At 35.0% G+C, this 19,916-nt stretch overlaps 1 protein-coding gene across 3 annotated transcripts; it reads right to left on the bottom strand.

Moving 5' to 3' along the window:
• Positions 1-319: 319 nt before the first annotated feature.
• Positions 320-18,494, bottom strand: acsl4a (acyl-CoA synthetase long chain family member 4a). Of its 3 annotated transcripts, none has more exons than XM_051127526.1 (15): positions 18,407-18,494; positions 14,506-14,999; positions 12,580-12,757; positions 12,284-12,393; positions 10,279-10,417; positions 9,948-10,098; positions 7,175-7,298; positions 6,991-7,062; positions 6,769-6,908; positions 6,505-6,674; positions 6,303-6,377; positions 4,816-5,007; positions 4,593-4,707; positions 4,311-4,468; positions 320-1,652 (listed from the first exon to the last, which is right to left on the bottom strand). In XM_051127526.1, the coding sequence occupies exons 2-15, from the start codon at positions 14,842-14,844 to the stop codon at positions 1,495-1,497; spliced, it is 2,121 nt and encodes a 706-aa protein (XP_050983483.1). In that variant the 5' UTR covers positions 14,845-14,999; positions 18,407-18,494; the 3' UTR covers positions 320-1,494. The 3 variants fall into 3 exon arrangements, with proteins under 3 accessions (XP_050983483.1, XP_050983484.1, XP_050983482.1); XM_051127527.1 differs by having other exon boundaries at positions 18,389-18,461; XM_051127525.1 differs by lacking the exon at positions 18,407-18,494 and adding an exon at positions 17,201-17,356.
• Positions 18,495-19,916: the final 1,422 nt, after the last annotated feature.

The raw sequence follows: 19,916 nt of genomic DNA, 5'->3' as shown, positions 1-19,916 counted from the left end.
AAACGATTTTACTTGTCCTCGGCAATTATCGCATACAGTGAACCACAATAAAAAGAATAAATAAGCATCATAGAACATTCTACAAGCAAATTCACAATTTCTCAATGCAAACACTTGACTGCTGTATAGCCTTGCTTGTGGTGATTGGAAACCCTGAGGGTTGTGGAGGGGCAATAACTGCTCAATTTGTTGGCTTAATGGCTATTCATTTAACAATGGCTAAAATCCCTGACTAAAAGAATAGTGCAAATGGCAAAATAATTATAAATAAAACACCTACAATGAGACATTTGGTAAACCAAGAGAGAACACGTTACAGTGTTTGTACAGGTCATACTTTTTAAAAAATAAAACAAATAAATTAAACAAGGGTTAAAAAGAAATGTATAGTTTTAACCAAATAAATTAAAATACAGTATACAATATTGACTGACTGACAAGGGTACCTCACCCTCCAAAATTTATATTATTGGTTTGAATTTCCAAACTTTGTTCCTTTTCAGATTTACACATCAAGTATTGAAGACTGTTAAAATGACATATTACCAAATATATTAATAGCCTCCAGAAGTGGAATTTACAACAGACAAGAGCTTGTGACAATCAGACACAGTGGAACAGTAAAATAAGTGGTAAAGATGATACAAATGTGGTGCTATTCCTAAAAATGTTCCCTTCATTTAAATTCAGTCAAACAAACAGGACAAATGAGCAATAAACCACTTGCCAGTCATCTCAAACTGTCCTGAGTCAATGAGCATGTGTTTACTAGTAAATGTGTCAATTAGTACTCAAAACATTGCAATTCAGTGACATTTTCATTACAAAAAAAATTTATATCTCAGAAACATAGTTTGTAACCATTATAAACACACTAACTCCTAATGCACTGCATGAATGAAGCACAGGAATCTAATTTGCAGCCAATAAGGAATCGACATTAAAACAGTGACCAATCAGAAGGCACAGAAACGTCACTATATATTACTTGCCTCAAAGAGGAGGCGGAATTTCGCAGTGCAATGACTTCACCTCAGCTAACAGTTTCTGTTTTCAAGCTCTATTAAACCAAACAATCAAACAGTTTTAGAAAGAAAAGAGTTTCACACATAAAAAAAGAAAGAAACTGCAAGGTGATGGCAGTATATCGCTGTGGGATGAATGAAATCCTTTTTACAAGAGACTCCTTTTGTATACTAAAAGGAGGAATTAGTGGCGACTGACAGGTCTTGAGTTAACCGGCTACGACTTTAATTGTAAACCATTTCACAGCAGAGAGACTACAGAGCTCCGAATGCAAAGCCCACAAAGCCCAGGAATAAAAATACACAGACCGACGGCTTATCAACATTGTTCGTCTTGGAAAATTTGTGCGCGTATCTAAGCAATGGGCAGTGGTGAACGTTGTGGCAAAAAGTATTGAACATTTATTGATATACAGCAACGCTGCACGGGGAGGAGCTGATGAAGATGTCTTTGGCTGTGATAGAGGTCCTACTTGTGGCCATACATTCTTTCGATGTCGTTGAGATAGTGGTTCTTTAGTTCCTTCCTCTTCAGTTTGAACGCGTCCGTCACCAGGCCCGTTTCGGGGGTCCAGGGCTCTGGACTCAGATGGACCATAACTGGTATCTCAAAGCGCTGGAGTTTAACTAGAATGATGGGAAGATAATTAGAAGACATCATGACATTTTATACAACTCCGTTTTATGTACACTACTGTTCAAACGTTTTTGAAAAAGTCTCTAATGCTCATCAAGGCTGTGTGTACAGTGAGTCGATGCAATGCAATAAAATAAAAATGAAAAAAGGGAACAGCTTAAATAATAAAACAAAAAATAAAATGAATGAATAGATGAATAAATAAAAATGAACAAAACCAATACAAAATATAGCTGCAAGCAGCGATTACCGGGATTCAAGCGTCTAAGGCATTTAAGCATATAAGGAAAAAGACATTACATATTATTTAGCCAGGCTGTATCCACCCAAATCAGTGATTAAAAAGCATTTTTGGCAAATTCAGGTCGTTTACTATAGAAATACTGTGTTTCTGAGTCCTTTTGAACTGTCACCTGTCGCATGTGCTCATTAGGTTTTGTGAAGTTTTGAGTTTTCCTTTAGGCTTTATAGGATTTTGGGTAAATTTGGAGAGGCCCCTTTTCTAAACGAACCCGTTATAGCCTCCTAAAGGGTAAATGTAATTTTTTTTCCTGATAATTATTGACCTAGACAGTCTAGAGAATTGTACTGCAGTTTTTTCCAGATTGATTCCAGGACTAATATGCAAAAGTAGGTTTTTGACATCTTCTCAATTATTTATCAATTGATTTGAATGACAGCAGTGGTTCTAGAGGCAAAGTTGTCAAGAATGTGGAGTTCTATCATGCGATACAAATATCGCATGTATGTGCAAAAAAACTGCTCAACGTACAGTTCTTTACGCCTTTGAAAAATGCGATATTGCCCCTAGAGGCCGATTTCTTTCCTTTTAGACACTTGTGGGACACTTGTAGCACACCAATTTTCATGTTAAAAGGACAAATAGTTGCGCAGTTATAGCGATTTTTATGTTTTATCCCCTCTAATAGCACCACCAAGTGGCCAAGCTCTGCAATTTTTTTCCTGTAACCTTAGATTGAGCTCTTAAAGGAACACTCCAATTTTTTTTGAAAATACGCTCATTTTCCAACTCCCCTAGAGTTAAACAGTTGAGTTTTACCGTTTTCGAATCCATTCAGCTGATCTCTGGGTCTGGCGGTAGAACTCTTAGCATAGCTTAGCATAGATCATTGAATCTGATTAGACCGTCAGCATCTCGCTCAAAAATGACTATATATAATGACGATATCTTTCCCATTTAAAACTTGACTCTTCTGTAGCTACATTGTGTACCAAGACTGACGGAAAATGAAAAGTTGTGATTTTCTAGGCTGATATGTCTAGGAAGTATACTCGCATTCTGCCGTAATAATCAAGGAACTTTGCTGCCGTACCATGGGTGCAGCAGGTGAAATTATATTACGCAGCGCCTGAAAATGACTGGCACTAAGTTTGTGTAGATGTAGAGTTGCAGCCGGCAGAGTTGACGCCTGTGTAATATCATTGCGCCTGCTGCACCCATGGTATGGCTGAAGAGTTCGGCTGAATGGATTCGAAAACAGTAAAACTCAACTGTTTAACTCTAGGGGAATTGGAAAATAAGCCTATTTAAAAAGTGGAGTGTTCCTTTAAATATGTGTTGTGAGCTTAGTGAAGATAACTCATTTCCTTCAGGATAGTTTTACTAAAAATAGCCTTGCCCCTTTGTACTTTTTTTGTACTTATTTTGTACTTTTGTTCGCTGTAGCGCCCCCATCAGGTCGATTGGGCAGAGCCTTGGTCACATTGTAGGCGGTGTGAGTACTACCATCCCTCCAAGTTTCAAGTCTCTACAACTTACAGTTTGGTCTGCACGATCAGTTTTACATGGACATTGCTGATCCATGACCATTCTAACAACTACAATAGGGTTTCAGTGCTACGTGCTTGAACCCCTAAATGTTAACAAAAACTACAGAAATACATAATGATTCTAAAATAACAATGTAACATTATAAATGTCTTTAAAGGTTCTTTTGATCATTGTAATGATCAGGGATGCCAGATTCTCACAATTAAACCCGCCCAACTGCTACTCAAAACTAGACCAAAACTAGTGCAATTGCTTTTCTGGGGGAATCCCCTGGTAAAAATTGGTAAAATACCACTTTTTTTATGGTGTTCCCCTGGTAAAATTTGCATGTTATTTAGGGCTCTTCAATCCGCGGACGTGAAAAACAACCTGCAGCAACAGAGTTAAAGTAGGCCAAATATGTGGGAAAACTGCAGAGTTGGCAACTCTGTTAACAGTCCATACTGAAGTTTTAAATTATTTCAAAGAAAACCTCTTTCTGAACCCAAACTTTTATATGGTAGTGTTTGCTGAAATAAGTGTCACGTGTGTCAAGTGTCAATGTCAAGTGTGCAGAAAGTCTGGACTGAAAAAAAAAAAAAAAAAAAAAAAAAAAAGATAAAAAAAAATCTTTTTATTTGCATCATGGTCTTTGAATAAAATATTTTAAATAATATAAAAACAAAATAAAATGGCATATGAATGAAAAATAATAATCTTGTGCATGCTTTTCTTGTCAAAAATTCAAATGTTGTTTTAAGCATGCATTCAGGGGTCTTAATTAGATTAGTGAATTTCTTGATACAGTGTCCACATTTTGTGTCCGCACTCACACACCACATACCTTGCTGCTATAAATACTTTGAATTCTACTCACTTGATGTTGCAACTTCTGTAATTTCTCTCAGAACTTCCCTTTCCATAACTGGTTGGTTGCAAATCTCTTCCCATGTGCCCTCAATGCCCTTCTGATTGGCGAGAGCTGTCAGCTTCTTCTGATTAGGAACAATGAAGCTGATAACGTAGTTCTGGTCACTGGTGGGCAGAGAGAGAGAGAGAAAAGCGGTTTGTATACAGTACGTCCGCTGTTCTAAAGAGAGGACCCTTTGTTGGGGTCAGTAACATCCCATATGCGTCAGACAAAGCCGAGAATACGAACCTGTTTGCGTAAGCGCAGATGTTGTCAATGAGAGAGCAGTTCTTCAGAGCTGACTCAACTTTGCCTAAAGAGACATACTCCCCAGCTTGAAGTTTCACAAGATCCTTCTTGCGATCTAGACATTGCATATATACAAAAAATCAGGTTTGAATAGTACAGATAGACAACATAACTGTGTGGTTTTAACTAAAACAAGTAACAACGATGCTGAATCTAAACATACCGACAATCTGAAGACAGCCGTCAGGGTGCATCTCTCCGATATCACCAGTGCAGAACCACCGCTGACCATTCTCATCCACAAAGAAGTCCTCATTGTTACAGGCTTCACTCCTGTAGTAGCCCATGGTCACATTAGGGCCTCCGATGAGGATCTCACCACGTGGATGAGGCTTGTCACGCTTTGTATAGCCACCTGAAGTGTAAGTTTGATGATTTTTCAAGTTAAATGAATAGTTCCGCCAAAATTGACACTTGTTACTCAACCTCATGTCTTTCAAATCCGTGTATATATTTTTTTTCTTCCATAGAAGACAAAAGCAGATATATTTAAAGAATTGCTGTGCAGCACTTCATGCAACAACACCTCATAGTTTTGTGACTTAAGCCATTATTCACAGATAACTTACCAGCAGTGTTATTTTAGTATTATTTATATGCTATTATGGTGTTTATGATTTTTTAAAATTCGTTTTTATTTTTAATATTTTTAGTTTTAATTTTAGTAATTTTATGTGCTTTTGTATTTATTATTACATTTTATTTTATATACATTTTATTAAACTTAAAGGTCTTCACAGCAATCCGTCAATTGTGTTTAACTTGAAGAAATTGTAACAGAAAAATGTTACATAATGAAATGATAGTTCTACTACTTATAAAATTATTATTAAAACATTTTAGGAAGATTTACAAGAAGAAAATATTTACAAATATTTATTTACCAGAAAAATATGTAAATACACAACACCATTTTTCTGGAAAATTAATAAATAAATACATACATACATACATACTTTTTTTAATAAACTTAAGTAATTTGAGATGTTTTTGATTATTAAAATTTAAATTAAACCATTAAAATCAAATCCGGACAATTAATGGTAAACACAGAATTTGAGGAAATAAAACAAAACATTTTATAAGGCTATAAAAAATCATTTTTGTTAAACTTTTAATAAATTGCTGTTAAAATGTTTCTTGAATTAAATTAATTACACATGCTTTTTGAATAATATTTTTAACAATTTCACCATTAAAACAGAATCTAGAAAACAGATTTCACAGGGTCCTATGTACAATTTTAGTAATTTTATTACTTCAGCTTGAACATTTTATTTCAGTTAGTGCCAAGGCAACATTTCTAATTTTTAATCTAAAATGTCTTACTGCTTTAAGACACATTATCATTTCATGCATTCTCTGGGAATTTAAACTATGACCTTATTTCTGTTGTTTGCGCCACACTCTACTGTTTGCGGTACAGGAATGCTGAAATAAGTATTGCCAAAGTTGAAGAAAGACTGTTCCTCAAAGCAAATTTTCACACAACTTAGTAAACTTAGTATACAGTGGATGTCTCTGGCATTCATTTTGTCCTTTTTTAGTGCTTGACAGCCATGGTGGTAAAAAGGTACTGCTGTTTTATTGCAAGAGATTACTTCTGCACAATTTCAGATAAGAATAAGTAAACTAGTACTATTGACAAACCTTCTGCCCAGTCTTTGAGTTTGACCTCACAGCAGATCAGTGGAGCTCCAACTCGTCCTGTGCTATAGTCAGCAACTGCACAACATAGAAAGATGTTATTATTACTGCACAGTTTGAAGCACCGAGATCAAGCTCAGATGAATTTTAAAAAATATGACTCTACAATAATAATAAAATAAACAGTGCAAGATGAGCTCCTCACCCTCAGTTATAGTTCCCGCTCCACAGGTCTCAGTAAGACCATAACCCTGACCAACAGGACAGCAGAAGCAGATGTTCATGAAGCGCTGAGTGGCTGGAGACAGAGGAGCTCCTCCGGACAACATCATCCGTACGTTTCCACCCAGCAGAGCTCTGACTTTCTTAAACAAGCTGAACACATGAGGGAACAAAGACGATTAAAACTCCAGACTCATTAACAGGAGCAAATGTGATTAACTGAAGGCCTATTTTAATCTCCTCTTACATATTGCACAGAGGTGCATCATAACCATTCTTGATCTGCTCGAGCTTGTAGTCGTAGGCCAGTTTGAACAGTGTTCTCTGTACACAGCTCATCTCCTGCACTTTACTCATGACGTTCTTATTGATTCGGTCCATTATTTCCTGATGGAAGAAACAGGTCAATCAGTTGACTTGATTGACGTGAATGAAACAAGATGAAAATGTTTAGAGAAGGCCGACTTACAGGTACGGCGGCCATTAGAGAAGGTTTCAGCACCGTACAGTCCCCTTTACTTCCCTTCTTAATTTTGGTTGACTACAAAGCAAAAACAAGCCATTCAATTACTTGAGATTCATCATTTCCTCATAAATCTGTGTAAATGTGTGTCTATATTTATCTGATCCAGTAACAAATTGAAGTACAGTACCTGATCAGAAAGTGTTTGTGGTGAGGAATAGCCGATCCTGCACCCGTATGTCACGCAGGAGATCTCAGCCGTCATTTCCAGCACATGAGCAAGTGGAAGATAGGCAATATACGTATCTGTTGGTCTGTGGAGGCATACATGCATGTTAAAACAAAACTTGTATGCATTTTATTCAGGCACTGTTGCATTAATGGAGTGCAACAACCAGGTTCCAACAGTAAAAATCCCATTTATTTTCTCTACTGGGGAACGGATTTTTAACAATAACTTTTGAACCTTTAAAGACAGACCAACTCTGAGCTATGAGACTGTTAATTGATAGTATATACTTCTGAAGAAGCCAATAGCCTACATTACTTCACTTTAATTTTTAATAACTGTGTTGAAATGCAAATTCCCTGGTGAAAAACTGCATTACCCATGATTCTGCAGAGAATTTCCACCAATCAGAGAATGGAACTCTATATACAGTTGAGGTCAAAAGTTTACATCCAATTACTTTACTTTACTTTTAGAATCTGCAAAATGCATGTTATTGTTTATTTAGTACTGACCTGAATAAGATATTTCACATAAAAGGGTCCACAAGAGAAAACAGCAGTTGAATTTATAAAAATGACCCTGTTCAAAAGTTTACATCCCCTTGATTCTTAATACTGTGTTCTTATCTGAATGATTCACAGTAGAGGCCGAATAGTAGCGTGGTACTGCATGACAGAGGCGCCGGTGCGGTCACTTGCTCTTAAAATACCGTCATTTTTGGTCATACAGATAAGAGTGATAGGCATCTTTCGAATCTGTAAAGAGTCAACGTTTATTTGTGTGCACTCAGAAAAACAAGGAAACATTGCGCTTTTGTAAACTAATTAAAGCAAAAAGGACGCGCTTTCTGCCGTCTGTCTCTGTGAACTTGAGCGCGTCACTTCGAAACTCTGTGTATACTTAGAGTGAAATGTCTACTTTCAAATGGACCAATTCAAATAGGAAACGTGTGTTTGCATTAATGATTTACATGAAATTTAGTGTGTGCAATGCACACTGTGCATTTGTTTAAGATGGCTTTCAGTTCAATTAAAAAAAAACCCTACATTTTTCATTTTTATTCAACTAATGCAAAAAAAAAAAAGTTACGGGCATACTGTGATACTGTATTCTTTACTGTAACTGGCAGATTCCACCAAAAAAATATAATACGGGAGTGGGAGGGAATGGGAGTCATTCTTCCGGGATTGGGACGGGATGGAATGTTCTCCCAGTTTTTTCGTGGGATTGGGATGGGATGGGATTTTTTTTGTGGGAGTGGGACGGGAGAGGTTTGAAAATCCACTCCCGTGACACCTTCTAATTCACAGCTGTGTTTTATTTATTTTTTTTTTTAGTGATAGTTGTTCATGAGTCCCTTGTTTGTCCTGAACAGTTAAAACACCTGGTGTTCCTCAGAAAAATCCTGGTTTTTCAGCATTTTTGTGTATTTGAACTCTTTCTAACAATGACTGGGATTTTGAGATCCATCTTTTCACACTGACGACAACTGAGGGAATCATATGTAACTATTACAGAAGGTTCAAATGCTCACTGATGCTCCAGAAGGAAAACACAATCCATTAAGTGCCGGGGGGTGAAAACGTTTTGAATTTAAAGATAAAGGTAAATTTTCCTTATTTTTTCTTCTGGGAAACATGTAAGTATCTTCTGTAGCCTCTGAAGGGCAGTACTAAATGAAAAAATGCACACATTTCCATTCTGTTCAAAAGTTTTCACCCCCCCGGCTCTAAATGCATCATTTTTCCTTCTGAAGCATCAGGGAGCATTTTAACCTACTGTAATAGTTGCTCAGTGCGAAAAGATGGATCTCAAAAATCATACAGTTATTGTTGGAAAGGGTTTAAATACACAAAAAATGGTGGAAAACCAAAGAATTTGTGGGACCTGAAGGATTTTTCTGAAGAACAGCGGCAATTTAACTGTTCAGGACAAACAAGAGACTCACGAACAACTATCACTAAACAAATAAACCAGCTGTAGATCATTCAGGTAAAAACACAGTATTAAGAATCAAGGGGATGTAAACTTTTGAACTGGGTAATTTTTCTAATTCTAAAAACAATTATTTTCTCTTGTGGACTATATGTAAACATCTTTTATGTGAAATATCTTATTCAGGTCAGTACTAAATAAACACTAACAATTTTGGTAAAATTAACACTTTGCAGATTCTGAAAGGGGGATGTCAACTTTTGACCTCAACTGTAAGCTGAGAGAAGACTGGTTTTCCTTTGCTGTAAACAAAACTAGTCTTGCAAGACTAGCATATTCTCACTGAAGTTTCCACTACGCCTAAGTCATCCGCTGGAACACTAGCGATTTACGGTAATAAATAAGGATATTTTTCCTGCACAAATGCATCAGTTCATTTCAGAGGGCCTTAATTAGACACATGGAGTACTTTTTATGCACTTTTTTGGACTTCAAAATCTCAACACCCATTCACTGGCATTATAAAGATTGGAAGAGCCAGAACATTTGTCAGTATAACTCCATTTGTATTTGTCTGAAAGAATAAAGTCATATACACCTAGGATGGGTCAAGGGTGAGTAAATCATGGGGTATTTCATTTTTGGATGAACTATCCATTTAAGTACACAATCTTGTATCTTTGTGTTTTTGTATGTTTTTCAAATATTGTGGTAGCTTGTAGGCTTAAAATAAATCGGAAAAACACCTCCGGAACCAAGGCTGCCACTGTGGCACTCTACTGATGTTTATACACACCCCAATCCTGGTATCCTCTCACACTGTCCCGCCATGCCCCCGATCAGGTTACTGTGAATGATCATCACCCCTTTAGGTCTGCCGGTGGAGCCGCTGGTGTACATAATAACAGCGAGGTCTGACGGGATGGGCTTCACTATGGGTCTGCTCACTGCAACACAAAGCGTACACTGTTTTCTCCTGTGGTGATACAGATAAATCTATTACAGCACAAATCTCTATTCAAATCAGTATTGTATGGATGAACTGTGGGAAAACTACAGGCAATGACTGAAAAGGTTAATTAGCATATAAATAAAATGTCAACCGTAAAGTTAGTGCCCTTTCTTACAGTTTTCTGGCTTGGCGCCCAGCTCTTGCACAGAGTGCATGCTGTGGATCTGGATGCCCTGTGGATATCCTGCTGCGCTGATGCCCTTCCTATCCACGTAGATGATGTGCTTCAGATTTGGAATTTGAGGGAGAACACTCTGTATGGAAAATTATAAAAACAGAACATTTAACAAAAAAAAAAAAAATGGGGCAAGTAAACCCATGTGCCACCAGACGTCAAGTTGAATTTTGGTTTATTTGATTGACGTCCAAACCCAACATTGTACTGACGTTTAATTTTACTTACATCTAATGATGTTATATACTAAAACTGTGTGGAAGTTAGCATTATGACATTTAGCAGATGTTGGTTTTTGGTTACCATCATGGCTAAATGTCAGTGTTTGACGTTGATACGTTGCTGGCGTGAGACTGTGAATTTTGGTTACTTAACACCACACCTTAAAACAACAAAATATCAACATCAGCTGTCATCTGTATTCAGTGTCAAGTTGACTTTGGCATTAGAACTTGTCCTGACATTGATATTTGGATAAATATAGGTTATATCAGGTGACCACAATTTAAAAGTCTTATGATATTGGTGACTCGCTGAGAAGTCAAACGTGACTGAGTGATTCAAACTAATAACTCATGAGTTCATACGTTCATAAGACTATCTGTAACTGTTTGAAAGCACTGATCATTTGTTTGTTTGTGATATGGACTAAACTAGTTTTTGAGTGCAGCTGGCAAAGACAATGGAATTGAAAAACATGCTAATTTGGAACTGATTCATGACACTCAGTCATTTTAACCCATTCATTTCAATTCAAATAGAGTAATACAGTATATGTGACCCTGGACCACAAAACCAGCCTTAAATAGAAATAGCCAAAAATACACTGTATGGGTCAAAATTATATTTTGATTTCTTGAAAAAAAATCATTAGGATATTAAGTAAACATCATGTTCCATTAAAATATTTTGTAAATTTCCTACTGTAAATATATCAAAACTTAATTTTTGATTAGTAATATGCATTGCTAAGAACTTCATTTAGACAACTTTAAAGGTGATTTTCTCAATATTTAGATTTTTTGCACCCTCAGATTCCAGATTTTCAGATAGTTGTATCTTGGCCAAATATCGTCCTATCACAACCATATGGGTCATTCTATAATTAGGGGTACATTTAGAATTTGATGAAATGAATGTGAAGAAAAAACGTTTTTTAACATGACCCTACATAGCTGCTTTGAAACAATCTATACTGTATAAAGTGCTATATAAATAAAGGTGATCTGCAGCAACATGTGCATAAAATACCATCTGTGTTTGCTACTGTCCACCATGTTACCTTTACTGGGTAACACAGTTGACAGGTAACTTAATTGACATTTTTAGTGTTTTGAGCCTATACTCAACATGGAAGCCTAGAACTCCTGAGCATATGGTATGTCTAGAAATATATTTTTATAAACAAAACATAAGTTGGAATGGGACAAACCATTCATTCTGTTTTTAGTGGGTAACTTAGTAGACAATGTTTTTTTCAAACACAAATAAAACAAGTTATATCACAATAAACATTATTTTTTAAAGCGGACACCCAGATGTCTTGATAACATAATCTAACTGAAGGCAAAACTATGAAATTAATTTATATTTGAGGCAATTTTCATAGCCTCATAGTAGAATGAGCAACTTTACAAAATCGGACAGCTGAACACCAGGGTTGAATGTGATATGAACATAATTTTTGAACAAAAGATATGGCTTTTACAACATATAGTAGTGTGATTGGGAAAAATATAATTGTGTACTAGAAAATTAAGAATTTATATTAGCTTTATATTAATGAAAATATATTAAAAATATACTTCATGGACATGAGATGTACCCACAATTAATGACTCTTATGACTGGTTTTGTGGTCCAGGGTCACATATATTCTTATGCTGTGAATCTGTGATAGTAGTGCAGGAAACAGTAGCTTGTTACATCGCAGTCTTTGGCTCACCTTCAGTTTGGTTTCCAGCAGTTCCACGCTGGTGACCAGGTGTGTAACTCCACACTCGTTTAACCCGTAAGTCACTGCCTCCTCTCCTAGAGTTGCATAAAACGTGACCACTACGAAAACCACACGAAACACAGATTAACAAAAGATCAAGGCAAACAACACATTCACAGAACATCTATGCGTCATCACATTAAAGCATTAAGGGATAAAAACCATGACTCACGTAATCATTTTTCCTTAGGGTAAAAAAAAGAGAAAGTGTGGCAAGTGAGAATAAAAATAATTTGTTTCCTTACATGGGAAATTGCGTCTGAAGCAGGCCTGAGCCGTAATCATCCACTCTGCCCGTGTCTCACAGAAAATCGCAATGGTACTTTTTGGCTGTTGGCCTAGTGCTGCCAGTCCGCTCCCAAACTGACTGACCTGAATGTCCATCTCCTCATAGGATATCCATTTATACTTTCCCAGAATTAACTGCAAAGACAAAACCAATCACCTCTGTGTTAAAAATACATTTATCCCCTCTTCTCAACAAATGGCAATGTACATATTGCATTTGAATGTGATCCAATGTTGGATGATGGTGTAAACAGTCCCCAAATATAAAAAAAATCAGATACATCAGATGTTTTCTGATGTGACTTTACTGTGGACTCTCAGGTAGAAATTGATGTGATTTTATGTCAATTTGACCCAATTTCTATAATAGATTTACCTTTGCTGTGAACCATAAGTACAAGCTAGTTTTTAATAGTGAAATTATATTTTAATTTTACATAATAATAAATGACATATAAATATGTACACTACCAGTCAAAAGTTTTTGAATGTTTTTTTTAAAGAAGTCTCCTCTGCTCACCAAGCCTGCATTTATTTGATGATAACTGTTTTCTTTTTGCATATATTTTAAGGTGTAGTTTATTCCTGTAATCAAAGCAAAATTTTCAGTATCATTACATCAGTCTTCAGTGTCACATGATCCTTCAGAAACCATTTTAATATACAGATTTGCTGTTCAAGAAACATTTTTATGGTTATAATTATCGATATTTAAAACAGTTGAGTACATTTTTTCAGGATTCTTTGATGAATAGAAAGATCCAAATATCAGCATTTAACTAAAATAAAAAGCTTTTGTAACATTATACACGATATTATTCAACAACTGGAGTCAGTATAACATTTTTTTGGAACAAAATTATAGAAATTAATACTTTTATTTAGCAAGGATGCTTTAAATTGATCAAAAGTGATGTTAAAGACATTAATAATGTTACAAAAGTTTTCCATTTCAAATCCTGTTCTTCTGAACTTTTAATTAATCAAAAAAACCTGAACAAAAATATACACAGAAAATCAGAATATTAGAATGATTTCTGAAGGATCATGTGACTGGAGTAATGATGCTGAAAATTCAGCTTTGAAATCACAGAAAGAAATTACATTTTAAAATATATTCAAATAGAAAACAGTTTTTTTTTTTAAGTAAATTTTTTCAAAATTTTACTGTTTTTGCTGTACTTTGGATCAAAAAAATGCAGGCTTGGTGAGCCAAATAGACTTCTTTCAAAACATTACATATCTTACTATTCAAAAACTTTTGACTGGTAGTGTATAAACTAACATTTAGAAATATATGTATCGATAAATATAATGTTTATTCATAAACTTTTATTTAAAGGAATATACACTATATACACTAAGATTCATTTAGAAAGAAATTACTACTTTTATTCAGCATGCATGCATTAAATTGATGAAATGTTACAGTAAAGACTTTTACATTATTACAAAAGATTTCCATTTCAAATAAAGAAACAAAAACACTAAAGACTGGAGTAATGATGCTGAAAATTCAGCTTTGCATTACAGGAATAAAATTTATTTTAAAATATAATTAAATAGAAAACAGTTATTTCAAATTGTAATAATATTTCACTATTTTACTGTATTTTTATAAAATAAATGCTGCTTTGGTATAAATATCACACGACCCCAAACCTTTAAATAGAGTACATTTATTATTATTTTTTTTTTTTTTTAATGAATAAAATCAGTTTAGGAGAGTCACTCGTTTAGACCAGCGCCTGATATGAGCTAAATTAAAAAGGTCATGTGAACAACCTCACTATATAAATTAGATTAGAGCAGAAATTTTGAATTAGGCACTATGGCTTGCATTGTGATCACAGCCGTACAGAATATGTCAGAGGAGGACGTACCTTTTTGAAGACCTTCCCACTCGGCTGAGTCTCATTTTCTTCACTCAGAACTTCTCTGGTTCCCAGGCAGTCGAATTTACCGAAACGCTCCACCGCATAGTCGAACAGCTTATCAAGGGTGTCTTTTCCAGCGAAATCCTCCGTGACGAGAGAGTCAAAGCGATCCAGGGAACGATACGGCCCATCTGCCTGACCGGTGGTTGACTTGGATTTGAGCCTCTTTGCCAGGGCTTTCTTTTGCTGAGCTCCAGTCAGGAAGTACCATGGTAGAAAACTCACGAGCGAGTACAGCCACACTACTGCATGTACTGGGAACAAGAGAACGGTACTCAGGTCCATGTTCAGACGCAAGTCTGCTGAGAAGCTGAAGGGGACTGAAAGATGAAGTGATCTGAGATAGGGCACGTTTGCTGGTCTGTGTCCAACTGGGGATCCCAGATCAAAGTTCAGAAAGATTAAGGAAGTGTCCAATGTGTGGCTCCAAATTGCGCAACCTGACAAGAATGATAGTCACAAATAAAGAAAAGGTATTTTATTCAAGTGTGCTCAGCTAAAACAGCCCTACGAGTCCTCAAGCGGAACACTTTGTACTCATTCAGCTGCTTTAATGAGACAAGTGAGGCTTGTTAGAGGATGGTCACATGTGACACACAAAAGACACATTCCAAGCCAGTGAATAGTTTCTCTCCGGTTCTTATTTAATGACTAGTTTGAAATCACAAACATCCTGCGGACGCTCCTCTAGCCTAAAGACAGGGTGGACTGATGAACAAACCAATGATATAACACGCATCTATTAATGTTTGCACAGATGAAACTTGATCCACTTATTTTATCTACTCTTCCTGGTACAGCGTGGCATAAATGCCAAGGTCATAGTTTAGATTTCAAGGGAACATCCAAAACAAAACAAATCTGTAAATTGAGTTTAGCAGAAACACTTTATTTTCGTCATTACCCACGTAAGCGACCCCCTGCTTAAGGTCATCTCTTGATCACATGACTGGTGTCAGATTAAGGAAGTGGAAATAAGTTGCTCATAAATGGATACCACAGAAACAACAACACCTTAATGCTACTGTTACAAATTTACATCGTTTTGCATCTGCTTGTTACTACGCTGCCAAGATGTACATTGTCACATTGTGAAATTAGATCCCTTGAAACACAAATCCTTAGTGACAGTGAAAACAAGTGTGACCAACTGCAGGGGCTGTTGCAAAAGTATGAGCTAATGGCAAAAGGTTAATGCAAGACATGCTCCACTGACTCAGCTAGACACTCAATAACAGCAGATAACCAAAGCATTTTTACTATGGCAGTTTGTAACCTCTCTCAGTTTGTTTAGGATGACAACATCATGCTTCAAAGATCAAACAATGAACAGTTCTAGTGAAATGACATGTGATGTTGACAATCCACAGAGTGATATATAGTTCTTGGCTTGGGCAAAACAAATGTCAAGCAATTGCTATTGTAGTATAAGAAAGACCACATACTGGTCAATTAGTGTTTTGTTTTGTTTTGTTTTATGTGCTGATAAATGGTTAATTTTTAAATTCTGAACTTGTTTGTCTAAATAAAAATACCATAAACAACCATTTTATAAATGTTAGAAATAATTTATATTAGAGATGCACCAATATTAAAATTCCAGCAGATAACGATAAGATATAATTAAGGCAAATATCCAATAAATTGTGGATATATTCAAACAATTCATTTTTGTCTAAAAAACTAATTTTAAATGCTATAAACAAGTTTAGACATCAATATTAATTCAAAAGCTTTTTAATGTTTTTTTTAAAGAAGTCTCTTCTGCTCACCAAACCTGCATTTATTTGATCCAAAGTACAGCAAAAACAGTCAGATTGTGACATATTTTTACTACTTAAAATAACTGTTTTCTATTTGAATATCTTTTAAAATGTAATTTATTCCTGTGATTTCAAAGCTGAATTTTTAGCATCATTACTCCAGTCACATGATCCTTCAGAAATCATTCTAATATTCTGATTTGCTGCTCAAAAACATTTTTATTATTATTATTATTATTATTATTATTGTTGAAAACAGCGGAGTATATTTTTATCTTTTATGTTTTTATTGTAACATTATAAATCTCTTTTTCATCACTTTTGATCAATTTAAAGCATCCTTTCTAAATAAAAGTATTAATTAAAATAAAAAATACTGACTACAAGCTTTTGAATGGTATCATTTATAATGTTACAAAAACTTTTTATTTCAGATAAATGCTGATCTTTGGATCTTTCTATTAATCAAAAAAAGAAAAAAAACATATACATATACACATACACACATATATATATATATATATATATCCTGAAAAAAAAAATCTATTCAACTGTTTTAAATATTGATAATAATAATAAGGTTTATTGAACAGCAAATGAGCATATAAGAATGATTTCTGAAGGACCATGTGACACTGAAAACTGTTTTAATCACAGGAATAAATTACATTTTAAATTGTATTCAAATAGAAAGCATTTATTTTAAATAGTAAAAATATTTTACAATTTTACTGTTTTGCTGTACTTTGGATCAAATAAATGCAGGCTTGGTGAGCAGAAGAGACTTGAAAAAACAAAACAAAAAAAAAAACATTTAAAATCTTACCGTTCAAAAACTTTTGACTGTTAGTGTATTCAATAATTAAACATTCACATACCTTCACACTGGGAATATCGAATTAATTAAAGCACTACCCTTGCTCATCCAAACTTAACTACATTACCTTAAAACAAATTAGCTTAGGGAAAAAAAAATGTTGATGCTGACAGGTGCAATATTTAATCTGCCCTGATGAGTTGCAACCGGCACAAAGGTTATACTCAATGTGAACCCTAAAGCCTGGTGAGAGTGGTCAGTGAGCAGAGACAGCCAATGATATCAATCCCTCCAGCTCACCCCACTCGCTGACCAGAGATCTTCAGCAGGTGGACGCTCAGCAGACTGGAATAGAATGATTGGATCCTGGATCTGATCCCATTATCTTTCTAGCATTTGTTATCACCATAAACAAACTGACCTCTGTTTACTCAAAGGACACCTTAAGACAAGTTGACCAGAATGAACACTTTCAAAATACACATCAATACTGCCATTGAGTGTCTGTTTTTACAATTCTTATACAGATATATACAGCATAATTGAAGATCAAAGTCTAACTTTATGTGAACATGTCGTTTCAAAAGTCAAAATGTCAGAAAACATAAATACAAGAGACTTTATCTAATAGCTGTCCTATAATAAAAGCTATGACCTCGAGATATATAAAAATATATTTGCACCAATTTTGGGCGCGATCACATGATGTTCAAAATGTTCAGGATTTGAGGCGCAGATACACGTGTTTAGTGCATCACCGTGGAAACGGCTCGTTTTAATAAACCAAACATGTTTTTAGCTTTTGATTAATCAAATTCGATAAAGCTCTTTTAATCCACCTAGTTTGATCGTTTAAATCTGATGATGAAGATGAAGATAACGATGATGATGATGATGATGGCGCTCTTTGTCGGATGCGAAACGTCAAACGCAGCATCATCATCCTCATCATAAAGGATGCCAAGACATGCTTTACCATCACCAAGCCTCATATTAAACCATTATCTATTAAAACTCAATCGATACACTTTAATCTTCCTTCAAATCCAGTAATGACGTGTTAAATTCAGATTTGATGAAACCGCCTGCTGTTAGCCTGCTAGCGTCCCCTTTCTTTCAGTCATCTATAAAGTTGTCGCAGTAAGCGAGAAAAAAATAAAAACAATCCCCTCATTAGGCATTCCTGAGGTATTAAGATTATAGTAATGTAGAAGAAGCTGGCTAGAAAGTGATGCCGGTTCAATCTTACCGGCTTTTCGTCTCTTACCTCCACAGCCGGATCGGGTACTCAAGTCTCTCGCTGCCAAGCGCAATGACCGACAGTTACCTCCAGCGCACGCTGTTACACCCGGAAATATTGCGTCATCTGACTCCATATTTTTCAGCCAATAGTCGACTAGACAATGAAGCGAAATCACACGATTGACTTCCTGTCTCTGTTAGTGCACTTAAGGTCACAGCTGTAGTTGCTCTAATAGTAATATTATTAATAATACACTTTAAACGACACGCATTTCTCGTTCTCTAGTTTCATAAAGGAAACAATCGTAAAAAGCTAATTGTAAAATCCTAATCATATTCTAGATACTAGAGTCTAGACAGTGAAGTAAGAGAAAGTATTGCTAGTGTTTCAGGATAATATAATTCAGGATGTAATATTAACATAATATATTTGTTCTGTAGTTCAAAAAATATACTTATACTACTGTTTGTGTGTTTTTTTTTAGTGTTTTTTTTTTAAAGAAGTCTCTTCTGCTCACCAAGCCTGCATTGATTTAATCTGAAGTACAGTGAAAGCAGTAAAAATGTGAAATATTTTTACTTAAAATAACTGTTTTCTATTTGAATATATTTTAAAATGTAATTTATTTCTGTGATTTCAAAGCTGAATTTTTAGCATCATTACTCCAGTCATATGATCCTTCAGAAATCATTCTAATATTCTGATTTGCTGCTCAGAAAATATTTATTATTATGTTGAATTTTGAGTTGAGTGGACTTTTTTTCAGGTTTCTTTGACGAATAGAAAGTTCAGAAAAACAGCATGTATCTGAAATAGAAATCTTTTGTAACATAAATGTCTTTATCATCACTTTTGATCAATCTAAAGCATCCTTGCTAAATAAAAGTATTAAAAAAAGAAAAATAAATATATATATATATATATATATACACACACACACACGTTAGGGTTAGGGTTTGTGAATTGTGGGGACTTTCCATAGACTTCTATAGATTTTATACTGACCAAACGATATTGTCTATCCCCTAACCCAACCCTAACCCTAAACCTGGCCCTCACAGAAAACATGTTTGCACCGTTACACTTTCAGATAAACATCATTTACTATTTTTAATCATTTTTTAACATTGTAGGGACATTTGGTCCCCACAATGTAGCAAAAACAAGTAAACACACACACACACACAAACACAAACTGACTCCAAGCTTTTGAATGGTATAGTGTATGTTACAAAATCTTATTTCAGAGAAATGCTGTTCTTTAGATCTATCTATTCATTAAAGAATCATGAAAAATGTACTCAACTGTTTTTTAAATATTAATATTAATAATAATAACATGTTTCCTGAAAAGCAAATCAGCATATTAGAATGATTTCTGAAGGATAATGTGACACTGAAGACTGGAGTAATGATGCTGAAAATGTAGCTTTGATCACAGGAATAAATTATATTTGAAAATATATTCAAACAGAAAGCAGTTATTTTAAATACTAAAAATATTTCATAATATTACTGCTTTTGCTGTATGGTT

This window comes from Labeo rohita, chromosome 14, assembly GCF_022985175.1.
Source record: "Labeo rohita strain BAU-BD-2019 chromosome 14, IGBB_LRoh.1.0, whole genome shotgun sequence".
NCBI lineage: Eukaryota > Metazoa > Chordata > Actinopteri > Cypriniformes > Cyprinidae > Labeo > Labeo rohita.
Note: the sequence above shows the minus strand (reverse complement) of the source record. Positions and strands in the feature narration are given on the sequence as shown.